This window comes from Sinohyriopsis cumingii, chromosome 4 (assembly GCF_028554795.1).
Source record: "Sinohyriopsis cumingii isolate HCF-2022 chromosome 4, ASM2855479v2, whole genome shotgun sequence".
NCBI classification, from domain to species: Eukaryota; Metazoa; Mollusca; class Bivalvia; order Unionida; family Unionidae; genus Sinohyriopsis; species Sinohyriopsis cumingii.
The window spans coordinates 57,130,432-57,154,498 of NC_142964.1; the positions used below are offsets into that span (position 1 = coordinate 57,130,432).

The following is a 24,067-nucleotide window of genomic DNA, read 5'->3' on the forward strand; positions in this document are numbered from 1 at the left end:
TCAGCTAACTGACCTGGTTGCTTATAACATGGTACGATCTATAACGTCGTCAGGTTCTATGGCTCCCAACTACCATGTTATAGCTGGGCCACACTGTAATATAATATAGCAGTCATCATGTGTGGATTTTATGAATAAAGTTACTGTAGATAATGTAGACTACTTAATATGCATAAATAATTTACCAATTTCGTTTGTGTCTTTAGTTTTGTACTAACTAATAATCCACATCGATTTAGCCAATTTTCACTGCAGATCCAAGTAGCAAACATAAATGTGTTTTTCATACAGTTTTCTTAATTATGGCATGTAATATATAGATTGTTCTTTTTATGCTCAGATTATGCTTTTTTGCCACTTAAATTAGTAATAATTATGATTATACCACTCTTGGGGGTTGACATGTGTGTACCTATAGCAAAGCAGTTCAGGTTCACAGTTAATACAATTTCCCTTTGATAGGTTACCCAGATAACTGATTGTTATGTGCAACAGGTACCCGGTAGAAATTTCCCAAAATATTGACATCTCTCTTTAATGGCCAAATCCTCATTTTATAAATGTGGTTGTGATAATTGTCAATAAAGTGTTTTCTGATGCAGTTTTTCACTTTTTTGTACAAATTACCTTTATTTTCAAGAAACTCAACCTCTGAAAGATCATTATTCCAACTGCCTTCAACAAGCTTCACATGTACATAAAAACATTTTGCATTATGTCACTCCTTTTTGTTGTTGATTCAATTCACAACCAAAACACTATACATAAGACTTTATGAGTATTTTAATATGTACCTTTACAACTACTTTCGATCTCCAAATCTGTTATGCTTATGTCGATGTCAAGATTTTAAAAAAGTATATGTTGAAAGAAACTTAGGTTCAGACCTGAACAAATTATTATTTTCTTATTGTTGATATCCACAAGCTGTAGCGGCCATGCTTTAATACCACTGTCGCATTAGCAAATGGACATATGTTTGTTATTCTGAAGTTAGTTTTCACAGCAACTTCATGAGTATGTGTACCTTTTATCAAAACAAGCCAGCTGCAATCTTTTATAAATGCAATGTATATAAGCAATGAAATCTTATTGTTAAATTTTAAGTTATCATTGATTTGAGCAAATTCATTGTGTCATGCAAGTTTTGTTTTCTGCAGGAAAAAAGTAAGTTTATTGATGCTAACTACAAAGGTGGAGTAAAAAGCAAATTAAATTTACCATCTCCTGAAATGAATTTTATCTGGCTGTTAAGGAAATTGAAGGTGGGGCATCTTGCAAAGATGTGTGTGACAAATTTTCCCTTAAACATAACACTCTGTCAGGATGACTAAAACAGAAGCTTGCTTACAATTCATTACTATTGTTATCCCCATTCCCACCCATGTTGCTAAAAACATACAATTTTAATTAAATTTAATTTTAGTTTAATTTTAATTTATGTCTTGATAATGCTATAGATTACCTTACTTATATGCATTACACTGTTTGCACACACTCTATATATTTTCTAATAGGATGTAACTGATACAGGAATTTTCTAAATTATGACCTTCACCCAAATTTGAGTATTTTTCATATGCAAGTAGTGTATGTACTTCATGCATTATGGATTGTTTAATAAAAATGTAAGTTGTCAAATATACAAGTGTATATCAAACTGATTTTGTCTTCATTTAATTAAAGTGTAAATCCTATGCACTGATGACAAGCTACCCCTTACAGAAAAATTTCACTTGTCTGCTTAAAAACATTTTCCAGACCCCCAAAACATTTATCAAGACATCTTCTTATGTCAACAGTATTACCGCCATCCCAAGCATGCCGATAAAAATGACCGTAAATATATGACTGTAATAATAACAAAGACTTTGTATAGAAAGGATAACTTGGTTCATTTTAAAACTAATCTACCTTGAGACCTGCTATATGTTATTTACAATATATAGTGTATATACAACATGATGTGAGTGGCCAAATGGCCCAGATGTATAGCAACGACCTAAATTATGACAGTGACTGGGGACTAACAACACTAAGTTAGAAACAAAAAGCTAATAGTAATTCCAAACCTATCTTATGACAAAACAAATAGTTAGAGTGGTCGAAAGTAGGGGTGAACCGATACACCCATGCCATGCATCAATAAGATACGTGATACACTGCCTGCGATACATTACATATCGATACATGATTATCACAACACATTTGATTGATCATGTGAATGTAATTGTTGAATGATATTTGCATGTCTATATATAGTAAAATATTCAATGTATCAGCAGTGTTGTTGTTCTAGGGTTTAACGCCATGTTTCAGCACAAGATAGGCTATACATGGCGGCCAGTATAACTAGTGGAGAAAGAACCCTGGAAAACCCAGGGAAGAACCACCGACCCATGAGAAGCTACTGGCAGTCTTTCCCATGTACCCACGATAGCCGAGCATGAGGCTCAAACTCACGCAGACAGAGGTGAAATGGCAGTCATCCGGAATGGTGAGCACTTTAGACCAATTGGCCACTCGAGGCCCCTATCAGCAGTGAGTCATATAGTTAACATGTTTCTATTTAATGGTAACATAGAAAACATTGAATCAGGATGAAATGTCACTGCTAACATTGTTGTTCTGTGTATAACCAAATAAAATATAAAAGGACTGTGTTGCGTTTCTTTAATCTTCATTCAATAAAATTGAAATGTTACATGTTTTGTGTCTGATTCATCACAGAAGAACATACTGCAACACAATAGAACATTAAAAAGTGCATGTAACACAAAATTACAAAAAATGTAAAATTATTGGAATTAGGAAATCATAATTATGCATACTTTTCTAAGCTATGCATTTTCCTCTTTTGTTAAATTAAAAAACGACTAACTTAAAAAATACAAATGATAAACTTCAGTGAAGCCAGCACTAATTAATTTCACATAAATTGTCATGTGTGTAACAAAATTACATAGATTAATAAAATAAAATTTCATAATGATTGACGATGATTGTTATGTATATTTGATTTAATTTATATTTGATTTAATTTAATTGTTTGTAAGTTTTAAATTTCTTTTTTTTTTAAATTTCATTATGTCAAAATAATGTAACTTTGTTTTCTAGAAATTTGATATTTGACAGAAATTAGTTTGACCTTAGTGTTTGATCGTAAACACAGAATATTGTATCTTATGTTGACCTAGTTCCCGACCTTTATTCAGAAAATCACTGAGACAAGTAAACAACTGTTTTATATATCTTATTCTTAGAGTAAAATGATTGTTTTTTGTCAAGTTCACACTGGGACTATGTGTTTTTAGACATAAATACTTCTCGAAGATTATGGAAAGTTGACCTTCATCCGGGAATCTGTTCTGCATTTTAATTTACTGCATAATCTGTGTTTAGAGAGATATTAGTCAGTCTGGACTTCTCTCTACACTGGAAAGTCTCTGTTGTGTCAGTTGGATTTATAACTTTTTATTCAAATTATTTGGATTCTAAAAGATTCATTCTTTTTTCTGGAAATATTTGAGTGCTCTTATAGAATTCTTGGACAAAGACATTTATTTAAATTTTATTCTGAAATTCAAACACCGGAATATTATTGACTGTGGAATAAAAAAGATCTGTAAATGATACAATGCCATACTGACTACAGCATACGTCATCACATTCCATTTTGGATTCTTTGTCAGGACTCGAACTTGAATTCATTATAACATTTCATTATTAGGACTTCTAAAATTTAATTTGGGGATTATTCTTGGAATTCTTTTTGAATTTGATTCTCAAAACTGTAAGTTCTTATTTTTTTATTTTTATAGTATTTTTTTCCAAGGAAATAAATAATTTGTTTAATTTTTCAAAGCTTATTGTTTTCACTGTTATCATCATCATCTTAAACATGTTTTCCAGCAAAGAATGCAGCTTCTTAAATTACCAACTCCATTTAATACTAGTTGACAATTCTTATGACTGTAAAAGGTATATATGAACTGATATAATGATTCTGATTAACAGATGCACAAGACTATTACAAGTTCTGTGACTGATTCATCATGCAGTAATATACTGCAAAATAACACATTAAAAAGAACATAACACAAAAAAGTAAAAGTAATTATGTACTGTCAAACCTGAGCTCTGCTATATCAATCTATTACACAAACACCCAACTGCAGTGTTAACCTTGAGATTCGTAATATCAATCTATAACACAAACACCCAATTGCAGTGTTAGACCTTTGATTTGTTATATCAATCTATAGCATGCAAACACCCAACTGCAGTGTTAAACCTTTGATTTGTTATATCAATCTATAACACAAACACTCAACTACAGTGTTAAACTTGAGATTTGTAATATCAATCTATAACATGCAAACAACCAAATGCAGTGTTAAACCTTTGATTTGTTATATCAATCTATAACATGCAAACACCCAACTTCAGTGTTTTGTTATATCAATCTATATCTATAACATGCAAACACCCAACTGCAGTGTTAAACCTTTGATTGTTATATCAATCTATAACATGCAAACACCTAAATGCAGTGTTAAACATGAGATTTGTTTTATCAATCTATAGCATGCAAACACCCAACTGCAGTGTTAAACCCTTATATTAATTTATAACACAAACACCCAACTGCAGTGTTAAACCTTTGATTTGTTTTATCAATCTATAACATGCAAACATGTCTGTGATCTTTGAGGAGGAAATTAATGGAGATTTCAAAACTTCAGTCAACTTGAGTGGACCGGTAGTTGTTCCACATGAGTAGGTGAAACAGTGGCCTTTGGGGCTAGAATCATGTCATCTTAAAAAAGGAATTTCAATCACTGGGTGGTGCTGTTTTAAGTGTGTAGACATGTCTGTAATGTTTCCAGTATTCTGCAGATGTGTAAAACAGAGATTGCAAACACACCTGGATTTGTCTACTTTTCTAACTCCATTCTTCTACTCCACAGAATAAACAAAATAGTTCAAGCACATGACCTTCTAATCGTAGGTAACCCTAATTCAATCTTTTTGACCTTCTGCATCTGCTCCATTTGACCAGCTGCTGGACTCATCTTGGTTAACCTGCAGTTTGCTGTACATTGCATGAAAGCATCATAAACGTCTTAGTGATTAAGACTGGTTACAAGTTCTATCATTAACTGCTAACTTGTACTATTAGTTTACTCTAATGCAACGAGAAAATAATTTTAACTCACATTAATAGTTTTAAGAAAAGATTTTTTCTTCATAACTTTTTTAAGTCTTTTATTACATTTTAAAGATATTATTGTATTTTTTTATTTTAAAACACAAAAGATAAAGCAATTTCCTTGTACAATGGAACGGGTTTGGGTGCGGGATTGGAGATGACTAACAACCGAATCCTTTACACAATATTTCCCGTGTATACAAAAGAAATGCTATGATCAGCTTGGCCTGATGAACTCCTTATTTAATAAAGAAAAGCCAAACGACTAACAATTACTACTGATGGCTAAATATTTGTATAACTTTCATAAAGTAAGTATTGTTTGTATCTATTCTTTGTCTTGCGTAAAAATATTTGTATTGAAATGGCAAAAGTAGCGATGCACTGATGTATTGATGAATCGTTTCACCCCTAGTTGAAAGACACAGCTGTATAGCATCAACTCAAACAAAAGCTGTGGCTGGGGACAAATAAAACTAAGCTAACACAAAAGTCAATACATATTAACTCCAAACTCATCAAACCAGTTATTCCACCACACAATTACAACACACACAGTCAGAGAGGTCAAATGACCTAGTTAAATAACAGTGACTCAGACATGAACAGTAGCTGGGGACAAACAACACAGAGCAACAAATTAACAAATAATAACACAATAACAATGTCAATATTAGGATCACTGTAGGACTTGAACTAAGGCCTGAAATGACAAAAGCTAGTAACCTCCCTGCTAAGGAAAGCTCAGATAACAAAACAATGCATTCAAAAATATATCAAAATGTGGACGTAGTAAAAAGGGAATAAGTAGTTATACTAACCACTGATCAATAAGGTAAGGGCTAATGTGGCAACTGGAAACCAAACAGGGAACCAGCAGGGTGAACAAGAGCAGTGATAAAGATCAGGACACTACAACAACAACACAGGTCAAGGGAATATATGAGAAACAAAGAAGATCAGAACAAGAGAAGACAACATTGCCGCAGGAAAAAGGAAGAAGATGAAATGTAGCAAAAATAATGAAGATCAAGAAAGGAAAGAAAACAATGGCAATGCAGTTATTAAAGAAGTGCAGAACAACAACAACAAAACGTAGTACTAATGAAGAGTAGGGAAAGATGCTGACACAGTGGGAAAAGAAGGAAAACAGAAAAGAACTGCCAAACTAAACAATAAGAATAATCGCCCAAAACCTGAACAGAAAATAATTTGCCATCACCAACAAAATAACACCGATGCCCAAACCTGAATATCCCTCCTATCTCTTTCACCATAACTGAAACACATTAATCTATAGCACACAGCCAGAATAGCACACCTAGTACATACACATCTATAACTTACATACAGCACAACACCCTCACATCTACCTACACCCCAACCCAGAATTCACCACCACATACTTATTATATAGGGCTGTCATCCTGGACCTAAGAAAGCCCTCTTTAGACTTAACTTGTTTGGCCCTGAAAAGACACTTTTCTTTTTACAAACTCACAGCACTGAAACACCCACACTGAGATTGCAATAAGAAAAAGGTTGCTGTAAGCCAAACCGATTCGGCAAAACCTTTTGGAAAATACATAATACATGAAACAAAATAACTTATACAAGGCAGGAAATTCACACCTCCGGAATATTTAACTCAGACGTGACTCTCAGATGATAGACATTAGGGAGCAGTCTGCACAAAATAGGTAAATGGACATAAATTTCAACAAATGTAAATGCTGCTTGTGTGAATGGTCACAGCCTGGTCACAATGAGATGGTTGGGGTACACTCAGGGCACCCTTTCTTTCTGCAGCTTGCTCTAGTAATAGCAGTTAAATGCACAAAATTAAATAGCATGCAAGCGCATGCACACTAATGAATCGTGCATGTCAATAGGCAATATACAACATTAATCGAATAACAACAACGATGTGTTAAGTTTGGCTTGACGCCAAAGAATTACATGATTCTAAAAGTCAAAAGTTTCAAGCCTGGAACATATGCTTAGATATTGAAGAACATATGAACTTGACACAAAATATAAAATATCCTGTATTGAAAAATTCAACTGTGAAATGGATCCACAAGTGCAGAAAGGAACGAGTTATTTATATTAGTGTGACCCAGCTATAACACCGTAGTTGGGAGCCATAAAACTCAACCGCGCTATATACTGAACCATGTTATATGCAACCAAGTCAGGTAGTTGAAGAAAATGTACCCCCCCCAAAAAAAAAAAATTGCGGGGATGAGTGGGTAATAAATGCGGGAGGTAAAATATGTGCTTTGTCGGAACAGTTACCGTCTTGAATTGATGCATATTAAATTAGAAATACACCTGTAGTGAAAAGAAGACATAATATAATAGTTTACTTTATTTAGAGAACCACGAATTGGTACATATATATGAACCCTGTTTATATATACATGTAGATGTCTAATGTATAGCATGAATAGAGTATAAACACCGTACTCACCTGCGAACCTCATCACATACATTCAATCTACAATAAAAGTGATTCCATCGAAAATATGCACACAAAGCTTTACAATATTCATTAACTTTGTAACAGGTCATATTGGTCTGAATTCAGTGAAAAAACATAGCACAATCACGTAACGAATTACAAAGCACATTTACTTCAAAGTACGTTCCAAGTCGGTAAAAGTTGCCGCCCTCTACGGATGCATCTAAAAATTAACAAAGAGGAATTTTACTTACCATCCACATACAAATGTCAGTCTTTGTTAATATATTACTAGCGAGTGGTTGAAAATCTTATGAAGGATAGATTACGAGACAATGCCTCGTCTGGTTGATCTCCGTTACCAGAAATATCAACAACAAAAAAGCGGATATTTCACAACATATAGAACTCATGCTAGACGTTTGGATAAGCGGATTATGATATAACAATACACTGTTTAGATGGTTTGTCAGTATGGACAAAGAATTTGTTTATGTAACAATAGATAAATTTCAATGCATTTTATATCGAGCTTGTGGCTTCCTTTTATGGGGCCTCTGAATTTCTGCACTCCAAACCAATGGTTTTGTATAAAGGTTTAAACAGCCAACAATGTCGCCAACAAAAAAAAAAGCCACATGGTATGTTTTGCAGCCAATAAGGAAAAATAATCCAAGTTTGCAACATTGGCGAAGACCTATGCGATCCCAGAATAAACTTTTTATGCATTTTTTCTTCTTCTTACTTTTAAGAAGAAAAAAAATACTTTTTCGTGTACGAGAAAAATAATACAAAATTTCAGGAGCCAAGTTACGATCGTCTTGTATTATTCATACGCCATCTCTTTCCCAAAATGATAAGCAACTTTTTGTTTTTTTCATACTTTTTAAGAATCTTTTTTGTGCACAAGAAAAATACATGTATAAGAAATTTCGGGAGCCATGTCACGACCGTGTTATATTGAATTCACGTTATAAAGGAGCGCACTATAGCGGGATCACACTGAATTAGAAATGTTCAAATGTCTTAATATTTTATCTATTTGAGACACTGATTATGAAAGTAACAAATACTAGGAGCCTGCCTTATGTCACTGGGTTGTTCCATCCCAGTGTACCAGTATATTTAAAACTTTTTTAACGATTGCTTCTTGACTTTGGTATCATTGTTTTACTTCTAACAGACCTTAAATTTGGAGTACCATCAGCATCTCTTTGGTGAGAGATATTGCCAAGTAGCCAGTAATGGCTTTTCTTTTCACTTTATAAAATTTGGCATTTCTAAGAAAGATTCTTTTACGTATTGTTATAATTATAGTATTGATAGTGTCCTAGAAATTGTTGATGCAGCAACGATACGAGTCTCTGAAATCAATATCAATGAGCTTGAGATTTTTTTTCTCCATCAGCCGGCAACTGTTCTACAAAATTAACTCTACAATCAGAACTTTAATCTAAAATTTCAAGTAATTTACTTGCAACTTGGAGCCATGCTAACTGCATTATTCATACTATATTTACTCTGATGCTCCTTTAATTTTCAAATAAGTCCAGGCACAATCTTGTTATTGCATTTTTCAAATTCTCCTGATCACTATTTCGGTTCTTTGAAGAGGGATGGTACCCAGGATATGCCAGTCGGACGAACTTAAGGTGTCAATTCTTGAACAATACCAGTCATATTGAAGCTCACATTCAAAGTGCAGAAAGAATACAAGACACATTTCAAAGAATGACAAATTAATTAGATGTCTTCTTTGATAGACAGGTTATGTAAATTACATGCTGATTTAGAAATGATCCAACAACAAAATTATTACCTTCATTAATTAATCTCCATCCGTCACGTTCAATATCTGAGGTTTCAACCAGTTGCTTTGTTTTGTCTAGGTACATCATAGCATAAACAGATGATGAAAGAGCCATCATTGATTGTTCTCCACAATAATATGGATAAACTTTTCTGAATAATCTGCTTACATCTTTGATGGTATTCTGCACAACAACATCCATAATGTTATTTCCTACAAAAAGAAATAAACAAAATGCTATTATATTTCATGGCAGGAAAAGAATAAATATATTTATCCACATAATGTTACAAAATCTCAACCCCTGTCAATGAGTTTCAGATGAATTTTAAATTATTTCTCAATATTTAAAAAAAAATCATGAAACTGTTTCCAAAATTATTGAAGGTAAATTGCTCAGAAGTTTTAATTAATATTAAATTATATATATATATATATATATATATATATATATATATATATATATATATTCGCCTTTGACCCTGAACCTAATACCATCTACTGAAGATCAATGAACAGTATTTATATGCACACTTTTTAAGTCTGGTTTAAGCAATAACTGGGGGAGGGAGTATGGCAGTCAACAGAGTTATTGAACTGGCATAATTCAAGATATGTTTTATATATTCATATTCGTGGTTTGATAATCATACTAGTTTATAATATCAATTTCATAAAAACAGACAGGTCTTTTGGCTTTAAAATCAATGTCAGAGTGCTGACTTATCAACTTGTTCACTGTAATGCAACTAAGTAAAACATCTGTTCAAAATGCAGTTGTATATGAAGAGGTTCCTCTGCTCATCAGCTCAGTGAAATACAAAAATACATTAAATGACCAATGATCTTAACAAAATGGTCATTTAGGTTTGAATTTCAAATTCCTTCATTAAAGGAAAGATATGCTAGTGCTCAGGTCTGCACAATTTTCATCCAGAACCAGTTACATGTTCCAAGAAGTTTTACTGAAAACGTCAAATCAAAGATATCATTCATGCAAAATATAGAGTGATACTATGATTTAGAAGATGGACAGAATGTTGCCATGTTGGTAGATAAGCACCATTTTCATTCTGAACCACTCACATACTGCTGTAGCGTTTCAGTCCGGGAAAAAATAAACGATCTGACCATCCATTCTGGAGTAGTAACCATAATAAGGTTTTCAAAATGGCCATGAAGGAAGCCATTTTGGATGGATCGGCACAATGTTAATACAGGAGCAACTATAGACTGCAAGAAAGAAGTATATTATTTTCTTTTAATTCATGTATGGTCATCCATTTACAAGTAGTAAATGAAATGAGATTATTCCTATTTTTTAAAGTCACATTAGCATCATATTCAATTCAGATCAATTAACAAGAAGTGTTTTAATGAAAATCACCTGCCAATATGACCACCCCTTTAATATGAGTAGTAGTGATAACACGATTTACAAGATGGCTGAGTAGGGCCATCTTGTTGGAAGTCTGATATGCACCAGGTTCACGTAGAAAAAAACTAAGAAATCTTTGATCATCAGTTTAAACAAGATTTTCATGATCAGTGCTATGGTTGCAATATCAGCACCATTTTCATTAAGATCAACTGTATATCATAAGTCTTTCAATGAAATTACTATGCTAGTATTCATTCAGGAGATAACGATAAAAAAGTATCCAAGGTGGCCACCATGGCAGCCACAGCAAATATTGAATTGGCACCACTTTCATTTAGGACCAACTTAATTTTATAAGAGGTCCTCAGATGAAAAACCAATATTGATATGTCAAGCCTTTCAGAAGTAGCATAAACAAGACTTTCACGATGTACAGCATGGTGACCATGTTGGAGGTCATATTAGCACTATTTCCATTTATAAGCACTGACATTATAACAAGTTCTTTCAGTGATAACACAACATTGATGTGACCATCTGTTCAAGAGAAGCAATAACAATTCAAGATGGCCTATGTGGTGTTCATATTACATGTCATATCATCACTAACTGCATATCATTTAAAATCTTCTAATGAAAATCTTATCTCGACACAACTGTCAATTTTTGGAGATGCAATAAGAACATTTTCATGGTGGCCATACTTAATATCAGATCAACACCATTTTTATAACCAAAATATGATAAAAAGTTTTGTGTTTTCAATCCCAAAAAAAGCAGTCAGGACTTTTGAACTTAAATGGACCAGTGAGACATTGGGATGAATGTGTGTGTAAAGTTTGATGGCAATCCATTTAATAGTTTAGGAGGAGTAGGCATAACAAACTTGCTTTAACAGACAGGCGATAGACCTCAAGCCACCACCTAAGCTCGTATGGTCTTTGACTAGTATAAACTAAAAAGATCAGAAATTAAGTTTTTTTAAGCCTCAAGGACAATGAAATTTCTCTATTCACCATCTCTACCTCACTATCTGTCTGGTTGGTACCTGATAAGTACATCACACACTGGCCAGTTCCTTCAATGGCATTTTCTGGCATTGTTAAATCCACTGTAAATATCTGGTGTCCATTCACAGGATCATTTTCCACTGAAAAGATTAAATGAACGGAATACACTATTATTCCAATTACTTGGTAATCTTCTATACTTGATGGAATAGAGATATATTTTAATTTCTGTCTGCATTAAACTGTATTTCTCACAACCGCTAATCAAATTTATTACAAAATATTGTTCTATACTCTAACATTTTTGCCTGTTAAACATATCAAGTCAGGAGCACACCAAATCGAACTTTAACATTATTTTTCAATTTTGTTAAATAAATGGAGGAAGGCATGTATATATTTCTATACAATGGTGGTGGTGGTGGGTGTTCAGATTAAACAGGGAGATTTGTGTCGGATGCAAGGAGTTAACTTTTCATAATTAAGTAAAAGTCAATGTGTATTGAATAAATGTTATGCCTTGAGTATGACATCATAAAGTTCCCGCAATCTTTTATCCTATTTACCTGAAATCTTTACTTGCATGCATCCCTATTACCATGCTTTTACAACAGAGAAGAAAAATAAAAGCCAACTACTATTTTTGAGAAGTCAGTCCACAATTTTATTTGAGATATCAATGGCCAAAGTCACCATAGGCAGTAACAACTTTCAGATGACAATTTCCATTTCAAACATCATATTTGGCTACCAAAACATTCAAGGTTTTCATAGTGCACATCACTGACCATGACTAGTGTAACTTATAGTGAAGGTTACATGCAAAATAAAATTTATGGGATGTAAAACATTCAAAAATACAGTTAGGTACTGAATCAGTGAATTATAAATTAATGTTAAAAAGGGAAATATTATAATACAGAGATGCCCATTTCCAACCAGGGAAATAAGGGACAAAAGGGTAAAAGCTCACGATTCTATTGCAAAATTTGTGACACTTACCGCAGCAAATGCAAACTCCACATGGAAGCCAGAAGAATGATAATATCATTTAAAAACATTACAAAATATGTCTATGTGCAGTTATATAACACTATTTACAGCACATGGCTGTGTTTTCTTTTAACTGTCCTCCAGACTGCTACTGGCTCTTTTCTGCTATGCTAAAAGATCCTTTCCCAAAATCGTTTCCACACGGTAAAGGTCAGATCCCTGTGTATCACATCGCATGGCTCCCTTCTCAGCTCTATCAATTTTTGGGACGGATTTTGTACCATTAAAACACGAAGGACAATTTTTTCTTTCTTTAAATTGATGAATTTAATTAACATTTGATTCCATGCAGCTTTCAGGATGGGCTTAAAATCACTGTCTGCCTTTTTAAAGTCAAGGCATACATAAAAGGTTTATAAAAACAGTGCCGATTATAGTTCGCAATTAAATAACAAATGTTGCAAAAATCTAATTTGCGAAAAACAAAACAAAAACAAGCAATACAGTACATCATTAAGAAAACACAAGTAAAATGAAGCATTCCAAATAATGGTGTGAACCTGATTATATGATAGTGACCAGAAAAGAATGGAAAGGAATGAAACAAACTGTTTTGATTATAATGGCACGTTATATGCCGGAAACTGGTCTTATGTCACAAATTACCATAAAGAGAGGAAAAGACTGAAAACACTCTAGATGTATGCTGGAAACTGATGAGATGTCTTACAAATTACCCAAAAAGACTTGAAAGGACTGAAAATACTAGCATATGGCTTCAATTTCTGCTAAATTTTCTTTCAGTTTACTTTTTACGAAAAATTGTGATTTTATGTACATCTGTGTGATTCATGAACAGGCTTGCCAACTCGGGATCTTCACACCAAATTCAGGATGATGGGCATCTCTGTATAATAAACTCTGAGTGACGACTAAAGGAAATTGACAGAAGATCTTGAATAAAAACTTCATAGTTAAACTCTTTTCATATGAACCAGGTATTCAGTTACATGTAATGATTTTATACATTGAGCTCTAGATGTGAAATGTTATGCCTGTGCCAATGTATGGATACAAATCATGACATAAAGCCTACAATCTGATTTTAATACACATAAAGAATAGAGAGGCAAATGAGTAAACATTATTCATGACCCAAGAAGATTAAAAATAACTTTTAAAAGGTAAATATCCTTTGAACTGATTATCCACCAGTCCTTCAGTATTTATGTGTATTGAAATGTCAACATTTTCAGTGCCTCAGTGCATTTGAAAACAATTCCCCTCCTTTTGAGCACATGATAAAACAGTTATTACAATAAAAAAATGTAAATGACCAAAGAAAAGAAGACAAAGAGTGCTGATGCCAAAGTTAAAGTGAAAAACATGTAAAGCAATATTACTGTGTTTTTCATTTTACCTATACTAGTGCATTCAGTACTATCTAGCATTTTTCTGTCTCTTTGAAATGTCACATGTTGACCAGATAATTTTGAGGATGGGGGAAGTGTTCCCTGCTCATAGAATCCTAAGTGCAACACTGTGAATGAAGTTATTTATCTCTGATATGGTGTTTATTCTGCAGGGATTTTACATTTACATGAAGAAAAATAATAAACAATTAATTGACTAAAAATATGTTGTAACCTCAATATAGAGCCAAGAAATGCCAGTGCAAACATTCTCAGACCTGCCAACCCTGACGAGTCTGTCTCAGTAAGGCAGTTGATTATTTTCCGTAAGACTAGTTTTCAGTAACGTGCAGCAAAATATCAATAACTGCTACTGTAAAGCTGGAAAACGTAATTAAAAGTGTGAGGCATTGACGATAAAAATTATGTTCAACTGAAAAAGATTGTAAAGTATGCGTCGACTTTATTTACCACTAGTACAGTTACACTAACTCTAGTTCCAAACCCTATGCAGCTCAATGGCTTGTTGCTATCTCTAAACTTGACATATTTCTTGGAAATTCTTTTCCATTTCACATGACGACGGCAATCATATCTCCTGCCATGAGACATACTCAAATCACAGGTGCTCGACGCGAGCTTGATCTTAAGAAAAAAAATAATAATCTAAAGGAAAAAAATCATACAGAGAGACAAAAATACGTCATATTACCGGGGTCTAACTAAACACTCCAAGACACCCCAGGACTCCCCAATACACCCCAAGACTCTCAAAAACACATCAAGACTCAATCAATTACCTACTTTAAATTTCAACAACAACACAAACAAGCATAGAAACAAAAAGTGTGAATATTTAGCGATTGTTTATTTAACAGAAAAAGTAGTGAGGTCAAAGATTTGCCAAGGGAAATAACTCATTTCGACGAAAAGTGTTCGGGTGCAGTAACGTGAATATTTATCAACATTTATAAATAAGTAGCAATGCCACATGGGAGCAAGACATTTCGACCCCAAGACACTTCAACTCCAGTCAAGGGACAATTCGCCCCAATTCATGCATATTGAAAATACTAATTAGCACTAATATTAATTTCCACTAATCACGCCATTATTCATTGACGTCTACAATTAAAGAAGATACCAACACATCTCTAAGTCGCCGAAAAATAGTGAACAGTTAATTAAAGTTAAAGTAACATGTATTAAGTTAATGAATGCATGCTAAACTGAATGAAAAGAAATCACATTTACCGCACACTAGAAATTTGCATAAAAAAATCCAATTTGTTTTACAAACAATAATTGGCACACTGCTAATGGTCATTTCCACTAATCACGTTGTTATTAATTGATGTCTGCAATAAAAAAAAAGATGTAAACAGTTAATTATAATTAAATTCACTTTTATTAAGTTAATCAGGGCACGCTAATTTGAATGAAAATATAAAGGTTTGAAATTTAAACGCACCACACGCTTTAAATTTGTACAAAAAAAAAAAAAAAAAAAAACAAAAAAAAAAAAACAAAACAAAAACGTGTGTAAATTGTGGATTAATTTAAAGTAAGTACAGTTTATATTGTGACATTTCGATCAGATATATTTTGGTACAATATGAAATGAAATGTGGTAATTGTGACAATAGCGTTTTATCCTTGTGTCCAATATCATAATCATGTCAGGCCTCGTTAGCTTGTTTTGTCTTGTAATATATGCGGGAAATGACAGCATCGCATTTGCGATTAAGTTAGTGTAATGATTCATTATTCTTTTTTATTCTGTCAGTCTTCCTCTCTTAAATATTTATTTATCTATTGCTGAATTGAACATACCAAGTAGCATAGATGATGCTTGTATATTCATACATTTTAGATATAAAAGTATATCTATATATATATATATATATATATATATATATATATATATATATATATATACATATATATATATATATATATATATACATATATATATATATATATATATATATATATATATATATATATTCCTTCAAGCTTACCAACTTCATAGGGGCCCCGAGTGGCCGAGTGGTCTAAAGCGCTCTCCGTTACGGATCACTGCCATCTCACCTCTGTCTGCGTGGGTTCGAGTCTCGGATTCGGCTAATGTGGGTATGTGAGAAAGCCTGCCAGTAGCTTCTCGTGGGTCGGTGGTTCTTTCCGGGGGTTTTCCCGGGTTCTTCCTCCACCATTAATACTGGCCGCCATGTATAGCCAATCGCGTGCTGAAAAATGGCGTTAAGCCCTACAACAACAACAACAACAACAACCAACTTCATACAGTTATTGAATTTAAATAATTAAATATTGAATCAATTAACAATTAGTACAAACATCTTACTAATTTCAATATTTCAGGCTGACTCCAACATTGTTTGAAGTAATTACGAAGCATTAAATGTTTGACATTAAATGACAATATATCATGTTTTGTAGTTTCCAAACTTATTTCTAATTTAATTATTAATGAGCATGAAGTTAGTAGCGAAATCTATACAATAAATCAATACTACGATTACAAGATACATATAAATTCTTAATAACATTTAACTTTCCAAAACAATATATATTTTATAATTAGTTGTATATAATAATAATAACCTTATTAATTATGGTGTATTTTCCATTTTAGTGATTACATGTACTTTGATTTCTATATACGTTTAATGTTCTTGAGGAAGTTTCCGAAAATCTTTGTGGTTTGCTTTACGGATTTGCACCTCCAGACGCTGTCATGTATGTGGCAAATGTGTTCTTTTTTCGTTAACTGATAATTCGCGCTGTCGTAACCATGAAATGGAGCTGTGTCACACTGAAAAGTTTATGTATTAGATGTTGCGCGTGTCGTGGTTTCCAGTCAAACGAAAGGTTTTAGAATGTTATTGATGAATGCATTGTCATTAGTCTAATTCACGCATTCAGTATTTTTGCAGCTATCTTTTTGAAAAAATATTTATGTAGTTTTGGTTTCAATTTATTTACAAAGTATGGACCAAATGTCGGATGCTGTTCATTGATGACTGTTTCCAAAAGTTTCGATCAACTTTCAAAATCTATTGTAGTATTTGCGTCTGTGATGACACCAGTATCAAATATTTGTGTCTTTATTATATCACATTCACCCTTTTCCACCCATATTTTATTTTGAAGGAAGTGCCTGACATTATCCTTCAGATGTCTCGTGCAAAGGGAGCATGTAACCGAGGGGAATACAGGCTCTATTGGCTTGGTTATACTCTTCTCATCATCACTTCCAAATTCCATAATTTCAGACATTCTTACTTCCACGGACTCAACACCTCTATCTAGCTCTGCAGCAGTATGTTCCAGAAAGCTCTTGTAAGTTCTGTAAGAAGCGTCTATGTACAGAAGGACATGATCAATACATATCGGATGTTCGTTTGTACTGTTTCCGACAACTCTTTGATACATTATACCATCGTTTTACTCATTAATAATTCTTTGATACGTTGTACTATCGTTTTACTAGTCAATAACTCTTTATGCAGTTTGTTTTGTAAATATAATGCGAAGAAAGCACGATTTGCTTGAGAACTCAATCGACAATAAATAATATGCGTTGCTGTTTGATAGTGTTGATAATGGCCTGATTTACTAAAAGTTAATTTTATATTTTCTTTATGGAAACACTGGAATGTTATCTTGGTAAAAATAAATGTAAATTCGATAGCTTCAATATACTTTTTTCTGATTTCAGCTAGAAATTTGTTATATTAAATAAATGTAAAACGATGAAAATCTACCTTTTATATTCTATTACTATGCTTGCGAAAACATTAATAACTTCTAAAATAAACCAGTTATGTGTGTTTCATCGTTTTTCTTCTTTTAATCAGTCTGAAATGTGGGTAATATTTTTGGCATGTCCTCTGGAGTTGCTATTGAGACGGAGTAATTCATACTGAGAATTAAACGACTTGGTGATTTGTGAGTTATTGTTGATAATTAGTTGCCTATGTGACTGTACCAATCATTAAATGGCCTGTATAATCAGACAGTCTAGATAAATTACATCTGATATATCAAACACGACATTGATGTCAAATCGAAAGGAATTACAGAGCGACTTTCCTTCACGGCTACATAAAATCAAGGGAAATCACTCGCGTGGAGCTTGTAACTCTCTTTGGTCATGTATTCTAAATGTCTCTGTCAAAAATGTTGATGCACGATTTAAAATTAAAATTTGTATATAAACAATTAATAACAAAATAAACGAGAAAAGTATGGTGCATAGCCATTAAATAAGGAAATTGTTTAATAATATTATAAAATTAAAGATATTTGATGCATAAGAGTTAGTTTCCGTAGGTTATTGGAAATAGGGACATCAACCAATACTATTAATCATTGATGGTAACAATATCCGTATGTGCTTTTACTTTTTTTTCCACTTCTTAGTACGTTTTGGTGCCAATATATGTAACATTGTGGTGTTCTTTGAGAATCTTGGGGTGTTTAGAGAGACCGTAGATTACCAGTCTGACCCGTTCTGACATAGGACCCTCTCTATCATAATATATGAGATAAATTATGATAGAGAGTGTCCTATGTCAGAACGGGTCATGGGGGTAATCTAAAGTATTTTTGTCACTCTGTATGATTTTTTTCCTTTAGATTATTATTTTTTTCTTAACATCAAGCTCGCGTTGAGCACCTGTGACTCTAATTGGCACGTGATGTTCAATAAACATAAGTGTGCCCTTTCTAGCTTTTATTCACAAGAATCTGAATACTCCTTTTTATTCTACTGTGTTGATTATTAACACATTTTTAGAAGCTTATTTTGCCTGTAGTCTTAAACATGAATCGCTTTCTGGATGCCATTGTTTAAAATTCTATATTCCACAGTTTGATCATGCAGACACTTCGCATAAACAAATAGGTGCAGTTTAAAGCATCTTGGGTGGTGCTGTAAAGTTAGTCTGGTTCCCTGACTAATTTCATTAATTCTAAGATGAAACCCAGATCCAAATAAAACATGGATGAACCAATTATCCGGATTTTTCGGCAATGATCATTTTCCCGTACTTTTTGCTAGTATGCCATAAGGTCCATATTTTAAGGGTAATTTTCATAACACTTATGGCAAAATCGTAAGAGTTGGCAGGTCTGCATCCTAATACAGCGTGATAAAATCTGTATCGCTGTGACCTTACTAATCACTCTGCTCTTCCATTTTTATCACATTATTTTATATCAATGTTAGAAGTGAAATTAAATTTTAACATTTGAGGTTTATTTGAGGCTATTTTCAAGGTTTTAAATTTTATTTTTGAGGTTTAAGACACAAAGGAATTACAAGACTGTTTCCATGGTTAGCATAACATTTATTACAAATTTGATAAAATAGGCTGTTGAGTTCCATTCTAAATAAAATGAGAATAAAATGAAAATCAACAAATAAATAAAAAACAAATAGCTTTAAGTGCTAGGTTATTTCCACTAAAATGTCCTCCTGCACACTGCTGAGCAAATAAACCATTAAAGAAATTTAAACATTTATCCAATGTCATCTTTAAGTCTGAAGTTTTGTACACAGTTAAAACACAATACACTGTACACTACAGTACAATATCCTGTTATAGGACCTATACATTTGCTTTATATGGATTTTTAAGCTCCTGAAGCTTCTCATTCAGCTACTTTTCAAAAGCCTTGATCTCCTCAACTTTATCCATAGCACACTTTCTATTTGCAATGTGCATATAAAAAATATCAATGTCACTTTCCAAGCATCAGGCTTACTCTGAAAGCCAACTTAGTTGGAAACAAGTTTTAATAGTGCTACCAGCAATGTTCATCATATTGTGAATTATGCATTTTAAAGACAAAATATTTCCTTTTCTGGATTAACCAGGCTGTCGTTATTACATAATGTGGTTTTCATCCACATAAACCCTAAAATATTATGCAAGGAGCTGATCAATAGTTCTTTAACATCTAAAATAGCAGGTAGTCAAAATTTGTAACATTTGAAGATCAGCAGTTTTCTCATCAACAATGGGGAATTTGCAAACATGTCAAAACATAGAACATTTTTTTATAGTACTATAAAGTAAATAATGTTGTGATAGTCCAAATTTCTTCAAGCGAATTAAAATGACAGTGACAATATATATCCCCTACACTGTTCCTAAATCCCATCTAGGGTAATCTGGGGGTAAATCATCCCTGATCCTAAATTTGAATCCACCATGCTTTATAATTTTATTTGTATTTCAAAGGGGTACATAAATGTTTCAGGGTCTGAAGCATGCAGATTGCATGGTTAAGAAGGGATTAATTTGAGGTGACAATAAAATTTCCATGATGACCCTCAGGAAGTTCAGAAACTCACCAACTACTCTGCTATTAGGTCTGCAAACAGCTTTGTCCTGACCTTTTGGGTCCAAGCACAGCTTAATCGCCTCATTCTCTTCAATTCCTTCATTCTAAAAATAAGAGGAGCAAAATTAGACAAGACTGTCACATAGTTTGAGTGGTGTATTTTACATGATAACAGTGAATGTTTAAATAATATCACTGGCAGAAAGACATTGGTCTTCTTTGGGTCACAATTACTTTTGACTTTTCAAGTTTTGCTCCTAAATTGTTCTATGTTCTGAAATTTGCTGATGGTATGCAGGAAAACTCAAGTTATCACACAAACGTTAAGAGACCAACCATTTAACATTTGTACTTGACGTTTGCTCTTTAAAGCTTCAAACAAAACCAGCAGATTTCTATTTAGTCACGGCAACATATCTGTGACTTTATAAAAGCATTTGTTTGAATGTGGAAATCATTTTATTTTGTTATGCTTTAACTCCTATTTCAAGTGAACAGAGTGGTCTCTAACTTCTACACAATATTATTATTATTATTGTTATTATTAACTATTATTATTTCTAGGAGGGTTAACTCAGCAATGCAACTATTCTCCTCTTGGGCCCTCTACAAACCATAGTAAATACAACTAAATACTTTCAGAAATAAATATTATGACATTTGACAATAAACACAATCATGCTGAAAAGTAGATGTGCACAATATTACTGGTATACCAGTTAACTGTCGTATTTATTCCACTGGAAAATACCACGGTACTGTTTCAATGTATAAGTACACTGATAGTTTCCATCAATAAGGAATGAACAGAAATTCCAGAGGAATATTATTATGATTAATTTATTAACAGCGTGTTTTCATAATTGATGACAAAACTGTTAAAAATAATCTCTTTTTAACAAAATGTTTGTATTTGTCACAAATTAAAGGTCAATATTACAAATATATTTATGATCCTTTAAGCACATGTTCGGTATGTGTCACATATGCCAATGCATTGGCCAAATGCAATGTTATGAAACATATTATGGCCAAATCCCACTTTCGTAAAATATTTCGATTAAAACAAACAAATAAAAAATCCCACATTATATGTCTTACTTATGGACTAGTGTATGTGAATGTGTTAAGCATCTGTGTTCCTTTGCAAGACTTAAAAATCATTATTCAAGTTTATGGAGCATACCTGTTTCTTGTCCAAAATTTACTTAATTTCTCAAGTCCATTAAATATTTTCTTTTTTGCTGGAAAAGTGTGTTTTATATTCACTGGCCCTCTCTGATGAATGTCTTGCTCTGGTGTTGGAATCCTACTCAAAGTTTCCCTCACTATCATATCAATAGTAAAGCTAGAAAATTATAGGCTTTAGTATCTTCACTTCCTATTTTTATCAAAAGGCTCTTTAGTGTCGGCACAATGTCTTTCAGTATCATCTATTCTATAAGCTGAATCGTCCAACTTTAGTGTTAGTTTTTAGATTCTTAAACAACAAGCAACATACATACAGCCAATTCATCTGCTATAAGGTACTTTCCATTTAATTGGGAGGGGATATTTTCTTTTGAGGTGACATATTTTCTTTTATCTCAAGTTAAATATATTTGTTTCCAAATATTAAAATAGATATACCTGTAATATTATGTCATTTTGATATAAATCAGACCAATTATTTTTCCCAGCTACTGGTCGATAGAAATGAAACCAAAAAGTGTCAAGCCCCTGCCACAGAACAATGAGTTGTTGGTCTGTAATATAATTGTGGTATACTGTGGTATGTATCATGGTAAGTTCAGAAATACCACAGTACAGTGTGGTATAGAATTTGTGATGGTAAAAAAACATATATAAACACATTCATACTTACACATACCAAAGTATATACACATTTTTAATACACATACACACATATCAAAATGTATACACATTTTTAGTACACATACTGAAAAGATAAAGAGCACTTGATGCTAATGATGAAATATTTATAGGTATTCAAGATTTTTCTAAAACGTTGCTATGTACTTTACATTTGAGATAAGGAGGGTTTCAAGTAATGGTAGGTTCCAAATAATGGTAGGTTCCAAATAATGGTACTGAGTACTGAAAACTTCATTTTCAAAGTATTTGCTCAAGGCTGTGGAATTTGGAATTTGAAGAATATTGTTTAAAACCAGAACAAAAAATTAAAATAATCATTTTGGCATTTAAAAAAAAAGAGTTTTCAAGATAATATGGAGCTGAGCCATTTACATTTTAAATACTTCTAAGACTTGATATACAATATCATTATCTGCATTTCCTTTTCCAAAAGCCATATTTATCAGCAAAACATTAGTAAAATACCAATACATTGTTATGTAATACATCTGGTCTAAATTTCAATACCATTCCTTCAACTATAGTGCTGATATCCTGAAAATTAAATTTTTGTTATCTAAGGTAAAATCTCAAAACAAATATTTATATTAAAAAATCTAAAATTATGACAGTCAGACCCCCACAGTAATAGCCACTTCTATAGTTATGCAGCAGTCACTTTCACATGCAGCTTAAATTGTAGAATGTATTTACCTATACATGAATACACTGTATGCTCCATAGCATGTATTTACCTATATATGAATACACTGTATGCTCCATAGCATGTTTAAATGAGGATGGCCACATATAAAAATTTCAAGAAGATTGACAATACAAAATAACTAAAACCCTAATATTTTCCCAACTCTTAAATAGGGCTACATTGCAAAGGGCCCCATACACTACAGTTTTCTTAGCTTTTCAATAAGAAAATGTGCAGGGAATCCCATTTAGGAGATCATTGGCATGAAGGGGACATTACTCTCACAAATGAACATCTGAAATGCTTGAAATCCAACTCATTCAAGGTCTATTCAATACTAGTAACATCACATGTAGAGATATAAAGTCGATCAACAATGGTATAACTCAATCCAAAATGGAGTAGACAAGACAAAAGTTACAATCCATCAAAGAAACATCTAAGTTTATGTTCACATCAAATTGCAAGGGAATATCTTCAGTGGTTCCTGAACTATACTTTTACAAGCAACATTCAGTATAAAGATAAGAAGCTGACTGACAATGTCTGTAACTCTGTCCAAAATGATGTACACAAAAGACAATATATATAACATGCAAATTTAAGTCTAACAGACAATATTCAGACCAAATTCAATCAGACATGTTCAACTGTTCATTAAATATGTTGACTGCAACTAACATTCCAAGTTTCCAAGTGAAGACAAAATTTATTTCACATTAGGCAGAACGCTGTCCAAAACTGAAATCAATGAGATTACACCCATACATGGCACATGAAATTCTAAGAAACAGTATTAATACCAAACTGCATCTTAATATGTCGAAAGACTCTTGCCAATTACAGGGAACAT

At 32.8% G+C, this 24,067-nt stretch overlaps 1 protein-coding gene across 1 annotated transcript in view; it reads right to left on the reverse strand.

Annotated features, from left to right (window-relative positions):
* Window positions 1-24,067, reverse strand: part of LOC149801209 (complement C3-like) — a 272,151-nt gene that overhangs the window by 153,246 nt on the left and 94,838 nt on the right. Inside the window, exons 13-15 of the mRNA XM_089956779.1 lie at window positions 20,665-20,758; window positions 11,916-12,017; window positions 9,496-9,699 (exon numbers count right to left, since the gene is read on the reverse strand). Coding sequence (XP_089812905.1) covers window positions 9,496-9,699; window positions 11,916-12,017; window positions 20,665-20,758 — 400 coding nt within the window. The remainder of the gene's footprint in view (window positions 1-9,495; window positions 9,700-11,915; window positions 12,018-20,664; window positions 20,759-24,067) is intronic.